This window comes from Cryptotermes secundus, unplaced genomic scaffold, assembly GCF_002891405.2.
Source record: "Cryptotermes secundus unplaced genomic scaffold, Csec_1.0 scaffold358, whole genome shotgun sequence".
Taxonomy (NCBI): Eukaryota; Metazoa; Arthropoda; class Insecta; order Blattodea; family Kalotermitidae; genus Cryptotermes; species Cryptotermes secundus.
This window is the reverse complement of record NW_019721523.1, coordinates 1749714-1763333: the sequence shown is the minus strand read 5'-3', so window position 1 is coordinate 1763333 and position 13620 is coordinate 1749714. Positions and strand designations below refer to the sequence as shown.

The 13620-nt window shown below is 36.2% G+C and overlaps 2 protein-coding genes across 7 annotated transcripts in view; one reads left to right on the top strand and one right to left on the bottom strand.

Moving 5' to 3' along the window:
- Nucleotides 1-6133, top strand: part of LOC117283189 (odorant receptor Or2-like) — an 8418-nt gene extending 2285 nt beyond the window's left edge. Inside the window, exons 2-5 of the mRNA XM_033755835.1 lie at nt 1790-1889; nt 2331-2432; nt 4027-4182; nt 5924-6133. Of these exons, the coding sequence (XP_033611726.1) occupies nt 1790-1889; nt 2331-2432; nt 4027-4182; nt 5924-5980 (415 nt within the window). The 3' untranslated portion in view covers nt 5981-6133. The remainder of the gene's footprint in view (nt 1-1789; nt 1890-2330; nt 2433-4026; nt 4183-5923) is intronic.
- A 125-nt stretch (nt 6134-6258) lies between these two features.
- LOC111875480 (TP53-binding protein 1) overlaps nt 6259-13620 on the bottom strand; it is a 41033-nt gene continuing 33671 nt past the window's right edge. For 4 of the 6 annotated variants that reach the window (XM_023871771.2, XM_023871768.2, XM_023871767.2 and 1 more), the window contains 3 exons: nt 10600-10847; nt 9178-9382; nt 6259-7442 (listed from right to left, as the gene is read on the bottom strand). In XM_023871771.2, the coding sequence (XP_023727539.1) occupies nt 7288-7442; nt 9178-9382; nt 10600-10847 (608 nt within the window). In that variant the 3' untranslated portion in view covers nt 6259-7287. Of the gene's footprint in view, nt 7443-9177; nt 9383-10599; nt 10848-13620 lie in introns of those variants that run through there. The other 2 variants (XR_002844735.2, XM_023871772.2) reach the window with 1 other exon arrangement.

Below are 13620 nucleotides of genomic sequence, written 5' to 3'. Positions count from 1 at the left end.
AAACACACTGTCCCATCCTCACTTTACCGACACTCCGGAGAAACACACTGTCCCATCCCTACTTTACCGACACTCAGGAGAAACACACTGTCCCCATCTTCTCTTTACCTAGGAGAACATAATCTGAACTACCGCCCCATTTCTTCAAGCTTCAATGGACCAAGTTTCACACACATGCACAACAACAGATATGATTATAGACTTAATATGTATAGAAAATAACAGACGGAAAAGCGCAAGATTCTGAATCATCATCATTCAGCATCGATCTGCGGTACTTAGGGGTTTCCTGGCCTACAAGAAACAAACTCTTGACGTACCACACATTATGTCCATCAGCTGACGCACAGGATCTTATTAGAATTTTGAGGTTCCTTCCACTTTTCCAGAACACTTGTTCGCAAGAAATCTACTCGACCAACGTTTTTCCAGTAGCTTCTTCATCCGTGTTCATAACTTTCAAAAAGAGGAAGCATACCATATTCTTCGCTTGCCTGATGCTGTATCCAGAACTAACCTTATTCATCAAAGCCAGTTGACCTCAGTATTAAATTATGAGATCAAAATCATTTCTATATTTTCCGACCATTGTTCATAAACAAAATCTGAAAACACGCTGATTCACTCTTCTCATTTTCGCAGTGCGAGTTTATTTTCTAAAAACGTAACACACATTGTACGCATTGTTCTTACGGGATGAATCCCAAAACCGTTACCTTGTGTTACATAAAACAGGTGAAACCTAAGATTTGAGGTTTTTGCGGCTATAAAAATCCATAGTGTGGCCTTCCAGGTAATGGCCCCATAGAATGTAGTGTGTGTGTATTGAAGTTTCGAAGAAATATAAAGCCTCCGTTTTCAGAATAACCATCTATCAGACTGTGTTCTGCCGTAATGTGGAAAACCAGATACTCGTATGAGAGTTCAGACCTCTTTCTCCAATATTATTTATGGCAGCCCTAGAAGCACAATGAATTTGAATAATATGCGCCCCGTCAATGTTGAGAGAACGAAAAATCCCGATATACGAGTATTCAAGCGTTTAGAATTTTTTTTGCCAATATTCAATCTGTGGAAAGTGTACAATGAAATGTATACTTGTACAACATATGATGTAATGTAGTGGATGTTTGGAAAATATAATATACTGTATATAGGAAGGGGCCTTAGCTGTTTCGTGATTTTTCTCTCTCCTTTAGCAAGTGTCAAGCACTTGCACATAAGCTTCGCAAGTCATACAGTCTAATAAAATCTTTGATACCAGATTTTGTACATATATTCAATTAAAGTGTTCTTTTTAACCAGAAATGCCTATTTTAGTCTTCAATATTAATTAATTCGTGGACTTAAGGCTTAAACAAACATTCAGAGTGGCCCAAAAGTCAGTTAACCTAAAACATTCTCTCGTATTAACGGTAATGTTCAGATTTAAACCTGAAAGTCAATTTGTAGAATGATGTCACAGCGTTTAAGTTGTGCATTAAACATGGAGATCTCATTATGATTTACTTAATGCAGGAAGTAATAAAGAAATTTCAAACGTACTTCAGTGTGCATTTGACTAACTAGTTAACTGAGTTTGGGCCAACCACTGTGTGTACCAAGCAGACAGGGCTGTAACTTTTAGTCCCTTGGAAGACAGACAAATTATTGAATTCAATAACTGACAATACATTTCCAGAATGTATTCTTCCTGGACTTCACTGCGAATCAAATTTTTACTGTAATATTTAAATAATAAATGTAACGAGATAAAGTGTCAGGTCTACATAAATTTATGTGTCCTCAGGTACGCTGATGACCTGAACACTATATTGAGTCCGCTAATGTTCATGGAGCTCCTCACTGCATCGCTGATTATGTGTATGTTGGGATTCCAACTAATTCTGGTAAGTAATTTTAATTTTGAACAAAGTTTTTAGAACTTTAAGTATTTCTACAACCAGAAAGGCTGCTGTGACTGATAGATGGAACATTGTGTAATTGGCAATACACGTGTAATTGATATGACAACTGTTGTGATAGTGGTTTCTAAAAAGTGTTTGGTGCCTCTGAAGATGATCCAAATGGATCGAAACATGTAAGGCTAGTGAATCATAAAGTGAGAAAACGGAAATAGTCACACTGGACGGACTTGTCTTTTATAATTTATAATTGTCTGGTAAGTTTCATATGAAGAAGTTTCTTTACTGAGCAGTGCTTCAATGAATGCATGAATTGTTAAATGAACAAATGATTTTATTTTTTCACGAATGAGATTCGGACTTTGTGAGCTCATGAGATTTATTTAATAGCAATCCAGTTCACAGATTATCTTCTACTTCACGCAGATGCCACCGAATATCAAGTTTTTCCAAATGTTGACTCATCTCTTCACTGCTGTGTTTGAACTGGGGCTTTTCTGCTGGTTTGGTTCCAGTCTCATTACAGAGGTGTGTATGTATATACATATTCTTAAGGAACACCATCACCACGTATGGCCTTTCTAAGTAGGATAGTTTCACGGTTGTTATATTTTCATTTAGAAATTATTTTAATGTCTGCTGCTCATGTCTCGGTTTTTTTTCTCTCTCACAAATTTAGTACTCAATATCTATCTACGACTTCCGCACAGATGTTACGAACCTGATGGCGTCAAAACAAAATTATTTTGTATGTAAGAAACTTTCAGATCGTGTAACAAGCAGAGTGTTGGCTTGACATTCGGGGTAATATCAAGTACTCTCCGAATATTGCATCCCTTAGAATGTTACATTAAAAACAAACAGATCGATCCTGAGCACATGGTTTCGCCTTATGTACAAGGATTAATACTCGAAACGAAACTGAACATACCTTACCTGACAGAGCAACTTAATCTAGCCAAGAATAATATGATTCATTTAAACCTAGCCTATTAAATAATCGGAAAATCAGTCACGTAAGAAGCCCTTATAGACTCCGAAATGTAGCAGTGACAAGATGCTTTTGCACATATGTTCAGAATGACGGAATTCTACAATCCATTTCTGATGTAATACGAAAATTGGGGCGCAACTCAGAGATAACATCTCTGACCACCAACTTCACGCCGATATACTGACAAAACAGGATATGATTATGAAAATCTTATAGGCTATGAAAAAACCAGAATATGAAGGCTCACAAACACGAATGTATTCCCAAACCCGATAATGAATACGACGGGGGGCTTTGATAAGAAACCGACGCTAAATCAGGTTCAGCGCCCAAGGTAACGGTGACGTAAGTTAAGCCGAAATATTTTCAGAAACGAATGCATTTAAGGCAATTTAACATTATAATTACTTATATTCTTAACTGTTCAAGTTGTCAGCATATGATTCCTATCATCTTATAAAAGCGTTTCGTTAGAAGTTGCATTGATTTTATAATTTCAACTCAAAAGAAATTTCGTGAAGCAAAGTATTTCATGGACCTTCCTCACAAAAAATTCGCGAGTCGTCGTGTTACATTATCATGCTAAATAAAAATTACCTTAAGAATTTGGTGTTCTGTTAAAAGAAAGGCAGTATCTCACGCTTTTTAGCAGCCTGCATTTCATAGCAAAATGTAGATCCAGCGTCAAGATTTCGTACTTCTGCCATGGAATTTAGTAAGACCTATAAAGTGCTTGAGAAAATTGGTTATGGAGTGAAGTGACTTTCGTTATTGCAATATCAGTAAAGAATGCATTTATGACCGGAACATTCATAAAACTACAAAGGTTGTTTGCGAATAAATATACCGGTACAGTGTCAGTCGCCTAATAGACTATCTTCCTCTCCGAACTTAAAGTCATAAAAATGTCAAGTTCACATTTAATAAACATTCCATGAAGCACACCATACAGATTTAAGAATCTTGTAAATCACATTTGTGATTAAAATAAACAATCAGCTAATTTATTAATAAAATATGGAAGTAAGTTATGATGCTACTTCATATATGGTACGATCTCTGTATTACAAGATATTACCTTTCTTTGAGAAAGCGTTCTGAATTGACAAGCTGAGGACATGATTGCAGAGCGAAGAGTTGCACAACGCAGCATATGAGAGCGGATGGTACAACATGTCACCGGACGTGAAGCGGCAAGTACAGATGATCATCATGCGGGCACAGAAACCTGTCGCCCTCAGAACAGGGCAGTTCGGACTCTTGTCCATGCCACTGTTTGCAGAGGTAATGCTCCTTAAGTAGAATATTATGCCCGTTTGTGATATGGGGACTCCGGCATAGAATGAGAAACTGAAATCGCGTTAACAAGAAATCGGAAAGCTAAAAGGAATCGTAGGAGTGTTCCGGACGCAATTAAGCCAGTGGCAGACACGACTGGAAAGGGTGTATTCCATAATTTGTATATGAAATACCCAACGGGGTTCTTTGCAGTTTAGTAAGCTTATTTTCGGTAGCTTTACAAATGGCATATCAGCAAGATACAAAATATGAAAGTAGCAAAATTCACATTTAAATAGCACAATGCAGAACATCAAATTACAGCAGAATCTGTCAAATGGTTTACGGGATTCAGTCCTAGAAATCTAAAAATCGAAAGCAATTGTCTAATGGCATACAAATGCTTCTCACACAGAACTTAACGAAACACTGGTTAAAGGTTTATGTTATACAATAACAGGTTTATCTATGACTCCCACAATGTAGTCTTTATAACTGGTCAGTACCGGTCAGTACTGATACAAATCAAAGTGGCTGATTAACGTCATGTATGGATCTCATATGGAATCCCACGATTTAATTAACAGGAAACAGTTTGTTCATGACCCTGCACAGACTTTGTAGCCAGATAATCTGACGTTATCCACTGAATTTCAGTGAACTATGATTAACTATTATGATATATGTGAAAAGTTCATTCATGCATATTTATGTTAATTATGCACTGCAATTAGCCAGTCTGACTAAAAGAATCAAAGTGACCACCTAACTTTGAACACAAAACTATCATATCCATTTTCATAAAAATATGATTAACAGTTCATGGTAACAGTTCATTTATGATCTTATGTAAAGTAGGTTTTGTTATGGATCAAAACTGGAATTGCATGACCTTTTAGAGGTCTTGAATATCGAATTTTAAACATATTTGTCCAACGGTTTAAGAGCTGATACTGGGTCACATGTAGACATGACCTCCACATACAGCGGTCCGTTATACTTTGTAAATAAAAATCGTTATATTCCTCTGCTCTCGACTAAATTTGTCAGTAGCTTTTCATGATTGCACTCTTCTGCAACATGAACAGTGTTTAAAAAGGTTATCGAATTGTATATTGAGAGGATCCAGACCTATGTATGCTACGTTTGCATAATGAAGCCTAGAAGCAACATAGTATGTTGGATATCATTATGGCAGCCATTCCCATACTAACCTATAATTTGTGCTTACAATTTTGTCCAGTTCATTTTCTTGTAACGTGTCATTAATCAAAAACAGGATGTAGGAAAAGTCGATTTTATTCCCAAATAATATTAAGCTGTAACTATGAGATGATTAACTTTCAATTTGCTTTCTAGTAAATAATGATTAAAATGAGCAGTTTCTTCACATGAAAAATGCTAAACAGCTTTAAGACTTAAATTAGCCTCCATAGGTCGCCTGGCAGGCTCTTGCGAATAGGATAGCGAGATCCATAAAAGGTGGGGGACTTATTTGCTACCTAAACATCTATTAGCTGCTTAAGAAGGGCTGAGTTCGGTGGAGTTACGGGTTTTGATTTCATGAATAATAAATTAGTACTTAGGTTCTACACTTTTCAATTCAATATACGTTACCTATCCCTGCACAAATCAATTAATGAATCGCCTATATTTAATGTATTTGAATACATGTACTAATCAAGTTCAGTAACACAAGAAGAGTTCCAATATTGACAACTTACTGAAGATTTAAATCATTTTACAGCTAATGAAAGCGTCCTATACATACTTGACCATGCTGAAACAACTCCAAGAAGGATAAAGGAAAGCTGATACCTGAGAGCAGTATATATTACAATGGCTCCTAACATTTTCAGTTTCTTGAGTACCAGGACTTCATTCTGCTCCTCTACGGTAAACTTGAGAAAATCTTAATTTCTTGTCACTAATCAATCTAGGAACAACATCAGTAATGGAAAATACATGTTATGTTACAGTCTGCAAAACTTAAAAAACAGAAATTTGATCAAATTCTTTATTTGCTTATGTAAATAAAATATTTTTGGTTTTATGTGCATATGTAAAACTTTCCCAATATGCAAAATTTTTTAGGAAATATGCTGAAAAACACCTGAGACAGCCCTCCATATTACATTCTGAGTTACAACTGTGATCTGTTTGTTACACATCATTAACTGACAACTCACACAATTCCAGATACATCTGTAAGTTACAAATAAGTTTTCATCATGTTTTTGTTAATTGTTTAAATTTTGTTCTGATATACACTCTCCTGAATACTTGATCCTGACCAAAGGAGATGTAAACTGCCTTTTTATTTTTCAAAAAGAGGTGCTGTATAAAGAAAAGTAAGACAGCAGTAGAAAAGTTACAATGAAAACTTGCATTCAAATCTTAATCGCATAAATGATCAATATAACCAGAACTACCCAGCTGAAATACATTGGGAATATTATTAGGATGGATAATGTAGATCTTGTAAAAAGTGGTGTTTAATAAGCCCAAAATTATAGCAGTTATCCCTGCAATGTCCTTACCAATCTGCATGTCCACTAAGGAGATCACTACAGACATAAAATACAGAGTCAGCAAGAAATTAGCATATAATGTATATATTACCCATGCACTGAAAAGGATATTATTACAAAGAAAATACAAAATATAAAACTGTCCACTGTATATCAGACACTGAAAAAACCAAGTCTCAAACCAGATCCACATAAGGAAAAATATGCACACTAATCACAAGACAAACTTTCAAGAAGAGCATTTATTTTTCCTGTAATGTACAAATCTGTAAATACAGAACAGAGAATAAATAAATAAAAAATGTACTGAAATGTACCAGCTGAATATGAAGTGTACATTCTCGTTCTGAAACATCATTCAATTACAATTACAATGGACAATGTTCCAAACTACACACACACAGTTTTACTCAATAAAAGTAATAAAACGGAACTGATACTATCTGCTAAGAAATATAATTTCAGTTCATCCTCAGAACAAGCTGGCTTCACAGATGTGTGCTACTATTACATGTGTCATTTTGTACTAATGCTGCAGTCCAGTCACTCCATTTACACCCTATCCCATGTGATAGAGACGTCATGTGAAGGGGCATGTGGTCCCATTTATAAGACACTGTACAATCCATTCTGTAGACACAAGATGTTTTCCCGCTTCCCTTAACTGTTCCTGAATATCAACTGGACAAGAACGGTTGGAGACCACCACTTCTAGACCTCCTAATTCTTTTACACCTGCAGGCAGAGAAAAAGACTCTTGTTATTCAGACTGGTGAGTCAGCTTTTGGTATCTATTAATCATAAACGGCTCTAAATATATGACGCTTGTTCAAAGGAAACCTGTTTGAGGACTGTTCTGAGCAAAGGAGTACTGTTAAAAACAATCCTCATGGGCAATGAGGTAGGTATCCCACTGATTCATCAGCTAACGAATCTCCTGGGATGCTGCTGGAATCACTGCATCACTGTGGTGTTAGTATTTCATTCAGTCCAAATCTATGGCCCTTCTGAACTCCTTGAGGGGTCTGAACATGCAAATAGATTTTTTTTGAACCAGTATCATAGTATACATTAGGTATAAATTAAATATCTACTTATAACCTTTATGCTTCCAAGCACTGAAACAAGTATGGTGATCTTACATGTTACTAGGATCAGGACTTTTTAATTCTGAAAACATGAGAACACTATGTAAGAAAAGTTTTCTATCATGGTATCAATATTAATTATTTTGATGTACTTCAAGTACTCAGAAATTACTGAGGAATCATCTTCAATTGTGAAATCTCTCAAGACCCATGCTGTTTTGTGTACCCGAGTTTCAAATAGACTCTCTGCAATGTTTATTTCTCGTTAACAATTAGAAATTGCAATGACAGAAAGAGAAAAATCAAAAGTACAATGTCCTGGTCCATGGTGCTGAAACATTTTCTGTATTACCTACCTAACTAACTTCAAGGAGTTGAGCCCTTCTTGAGAAGCTGCCAGTTGTGCAGTCACTCAAGATCATTACAAAAACTTTATGGAACACTAAGGATCATTACCTTGTTCATAAGAGCTCTCCACTGGTTCCTATCCTGGGCCAGATCAATCCAGTCCATATTGCTCCACCTTACCTCTCTTAAGATCCATTTTTATATTATCTACCCACCTACATCTTGGTCTTCCTAGTGGTCCCTTTCCTTCTGGCTTTCCCACTACACTTTCTGTACAGCCATATCAAGTAAATGGAAGGTTTAACTATATAAAGATGTGTAATTGATCATACATCAAAAGGTAAATGTGCAAAAAGTTTGGGATTACTGAGTTTTTGGACTTTGCCAATTGTCTGGTATACTAAAGAACACATCACTTCAGAAATTGGAACTATTTCCATCCTCAGAGGAGGGGGTGGAAGACAATGAACAAAGTCCCCAAGAACCCAGTAATCCCAAGTGTTATACACCATCATCAAAACCCTTCAGAATCCATGTACAAGAAGTTATGAGTATGGAATGAACACACATTCAGCAAAACAATTTCATAATTCAATGCTTTCTAACAAACAAAATAATCATTACACACAAATAAATCAAATAACAGGTACTCTCCTGCTTACTTCATTTCAATCTGCAATGTTTTGCTGTAAACATCACTGGCAGAGAAATCATCTTTCTGAGCGACAAGTGCTGCCAACTGAGTAACTCCCCCCCTACATCATGCCATCATATGTAGAAATGCATCAGTGACAAACTGGAGACTACTATGAAAGCTCAGTTAATAAGCTTGATGACCAGGATTCAATTTCTGGCAGTAGCATGAACTTATGTGCCAATGCACCAAAACTGAGGACTCTCTCCCTGGGTGTAAAGCAGCTTGAGTATGAAGCTAACCACTGCACATCTTCATTGCATGGCTCTTAATTCAACACGTGGACAATTTTATCTTACAGGTGTAACAACCCAAGAACAGTGAAAAGTACAGAACTTACTTGTTTCCTGAGTAATACCAAACACACTTGCACCTGCTCCTTTTAACACTAGTTCCCAGAACTTCAGAAAATATTTTGTATCACTGACTACTCCAATTTTCATAGAAAGCAATGGATGCCTCTTCACTTTTGTAATGAAATCTCGTTTTTCTAGTGACCAACCAGCTGGCAGAAGATGATTTGTAACTGGTTTACAAATGTTCTCCTGCAAATATATTGGAAAAGACAAACTGTGGAATGACTTTCACTATTCTTCTTACCTCAGTCACACTAACACAAAACACTACATTTATATTCCTTTATGGAGGTTAGATCAAGAAATCTCAGACCAATCATGTGAACTGCCTCTCAAGTGGAAGGTAATCACAGTGTGATAACTTAATTTGTTTTCTAGTTGTATCTGAAGAGTGACAGTGACCCACATGAACAAATAGCAAAGCATATTATTATTAACCCAGCTGCATTCATAAATGTGTTAATTCATGTAGCCCATCACCTACAGCTGTCAAAAGAACTACTCGTATGTTAAATAATGCAGCCCACTACTAGTGTTAACTATTCATATTTCTGAAAACTACAATTCAATATAAATCTTTCTTTCAACTTTAACTGTACAAACCTCTGCCATTACAAATGCAGCAATTTATTTTTCTGCACTTTTTATAACCAAAAATGTTAACACTTAAGGCACTAACAATCAAGTTCCTTCCGTCAAATGTGACACTTTTATAAGTTTTCCACCTCGTCACCACCTGCCTTACATGTTTCGGCTCACCACGGAGCCATCATCAGANATTCTTTTCTTTAACATTTAGTTTATTCTTATGTGATAGTTTTCTTGATGCTCATGGTCTGTGAATGAACATGCATGCAGACACAGCATTTTGGAGGCTATATCTGCCTTCATCTGCATTTCCCTAATGAGCTTGTGAGAATGTGTTCACTCTTCTTCTCTGAAGAAGTAGATAGCTCTAAAGCATGTGTGTACGCACATGTGTATGTGTGTATGTATGCATGCGACATTATCCTAAGAAAATTATATACTTCACTGCTATAAACATGTAGAACTGTACATCCAATTATGTTTAAGTCTGTATTTTCAATATCAGGTACTGTAGTTGCTTGAGGCATTATACTACAAGCCAGAAGGTTGCAGGTTCGATTCCCGATGAGGTCACTGGTTATTTTCAATTTACTTAATCCTTCCAGCTGCACTATGGTCCTTGGGTCGACTTTGCCTCTAACAGAAATGAGTACCAGCAATCTTCCTGGAGGGGGGTAAAGGGCAGCCAACGCATAAGGCTGACAACCTCACTGCCATCTGTGAGCTGACTGTCTAGTGGAATCGACATCTCACAACCCTATAGGCTTCCACGGCCTATGAAAGGGACAGATTTACCTTCTTTTTCCAAAGCCACTTACCATACAGCATTCAATGATCCACGTATAAGAAACAATTTGAATTCCATAAGCAAGGCAGAGGATGTACTTTGCCGTTTGACTTGGTCTGTCAGTTATCAGATAGCATGAATCATACTTGTCTAATGGAATGTCTTCAAAACTATCACACAATTTTCCACTTCCAGCTGTTATTTGTTCAGTTAAGTATGATTTACTAAACACAATCTTATGGGAATCTTCATCATAGTCTGTACCCTGAGTATCCGTTCCTGAAAGAAAGTTTGAAAGAAGGAAGTCAATTCCAGAAGGGCATAGAAATTAAAATACAAGGAGAAATAATAAAACAGTATAAACTGCAGGCAATTCTGCATATGTGTTTAACTACATGTGAAAAATTAAATGACCTTGTTCCTTTTTTAACATAATAGTTATGAACCTTTTTCTTACTGAGATGATCATCTTTTATAAATTCTCTTGAAATAGATACACGTTCTTCTTTTGTCAAAAAAAATGTTGTTTGCTAGGACACAGTACTGTTAGGGTTTCAAAAATCACCCTTCATAACAAATTTTTGGTGTAATTTATTTACACATCTCCCTTCATCCAATGAACTAGGACTAAAAAAAGCAGACAGTTAAAATAAGCTTTTATCTGTTATATGACAAGACTCTCAAAACACCATTCAGAAATTAGAACACAATTTTGTTTTTGAATGTTCAATTACTTGAACACAGAATCTCTGAAGGTGTAAATGAAATGCTGGAATGGTCCTTAAAGAAATGTAGGCCACAGAAATTTGACACACACTTACTCAGCTGGGTTGTTTTGATATTTACTCATTATAACTCTGTCTGTATACAAATTTAAACAAAAGATTTTAGCAGAACTGTTGTGGGAAAATCTCTTTACTGCCATCTCATTAATGACCAAGAATATGGAAACATGAAATGATAGTGGATCATCATAAAATATCCTAGCAAGATATAATAAGATCAGCAAAACTTTATTATAGGAAATTATTAAGACATATGCATTGACTGAATGAAGCAAACCATCCATGGTGAAGTATATATGAGAAAAGAATGACATATGGCTTTTAGTGGCAGTTATTGCTTTAATTTTGTAGAAATTCAAACACTACACATATTAGACAGAAACCCTTTATCACTATGGTGTCAGTCTGAAATTGCAAACTCTCCAGTACTGCCAGACGACTTGGTCTGTGTTGTTGTTTTAGCTATGATCCATATAAATTACAAGATGATACTTTGTTTGTGTTTGCATTTGTCTCTCCAACTGAAACCTGCAGGTCTAATACCTTATACCTTATTCTTGTCTTGGTCCAATTAGATTATAATTAGTTTGTAACAAATAATAAGTTAGTTATGGTTACATAGTGCATTCAAGGAATAAACTAGCCATAGTTAATTGAAAACATGAATGATAATATTATGTAAAATATTTGGCAGAGTAATTAATCCTGCACTAAATCCACTTGCATGGTCAGCTACAGGGTGAATTTTCAAAATGAGGCTGCTTACATATTTACCTTAAAACATTTTTTTAAACAATTATGGGTAGTTGCTTAAACTGAAACATATGAATGCTCACTGTTTACATTTCTACACACTTTTCAGATACTTCAAATTAAAAATTAACAACTACCTAACTTCATACAGCAGAGCATGAGGGTTAACAGTCACTCAGCTGGTCAAGAAATTTCCTACCTTTATGAAAACTATTATTGAATCCACAAGAGCCTGCTAATTTACTGACATAATTCTTTCCTTTAGACAAAGTTATTTATTTTGGGCTGGCATTCTCATAAAATGAAGTCTCTGACAAAAAGAGCTAATAAAATATGACTACTACTAACGTTAGAAGTCTTACAGCAAATAAACTTCAATCATTATTAATTTTAATGTTGCAAATTATAGTTGTCAAACTAAACTGTTATCCCAAGATATAAAATAGTCATTAACCCACACACAGTACCAGACAGAAGCTAACCAGTCAGCAACATAATAATAATGTGTAATGGATGATGTAGATGAAGTATTTAACAGAATAAGGCCTACACATGCAAAAGTATCTACTGATGTGCATTACGTTCCTCTAAAATTTAAAAATATTTTTCGGTAATGGATATCCTTTAGGTGTTTGAGAACAGGGTGTTGAGGAGAATATTTGGACCAAAGAGAGATGAAATCACAGGAGGTTGGAGAAAATTGCATAATGAGGAGCTTCATAACTTGTACTCTTCTCCAAGTATAATTAGAATGATCATGGCGAGGAGGATGAGGTGGGCAGGTCATGTAGCACAAATGGGGGAGACGAATGCGTATAGGATATTGATGGGAAAGCCAGAAGGAAAGAGACCACAGGGAAGACCAAGGCATAGGTGGGTGGACAATATTAGAATGGATCTTAGAGAGATAAGATGGGATGGTATGGATTTGATAAATCTGGCTCAGGATAGGGACTAGTGGAGGGCTCTTGTGAACACGGTGATGAACCTTCGGGTTCCATAAAATGCTGGGAAATTCTTGAGTAGCTGCAGAATTGGCAGCTCCTCAAGAAGGGCTCAGCTCCATAAGTAAGTAAGTAAGTAAGTAAGTAACGGATATCCTTTATTTCACTGACTGAGCTCTTAGTGCTTTCTCTTCTAGATAACCAACTGAGTATATACTGATGATTTATATGTAGGAGTAAACAAATGATAACTTGCAGAGTGTGATTTGACCTGGATGCAGAGAACTGTGATGAAAATGACAGTGAGTCATGAATCAGTAGTGACCATGATTTAGTTTGCAGAAAGAGCACCTCTTAGCAAACAATGTGGTTCAATAAAGATAAATGTGAGGGTTTATATTAGTACAAGCATTTATAGACAGTATACGAGGGGGGACCCAAAAATAACCGGAACCAACCTGTTACGCGCGCATGCTTTGTAGTTACGAGTTGTGCTGCTAGGTGGTGTTAGCTGGGGGTCTCCCGCAANGCGTGAATGTTTGCCGCGACTTGAAGAGTGAAGTGCAGAAC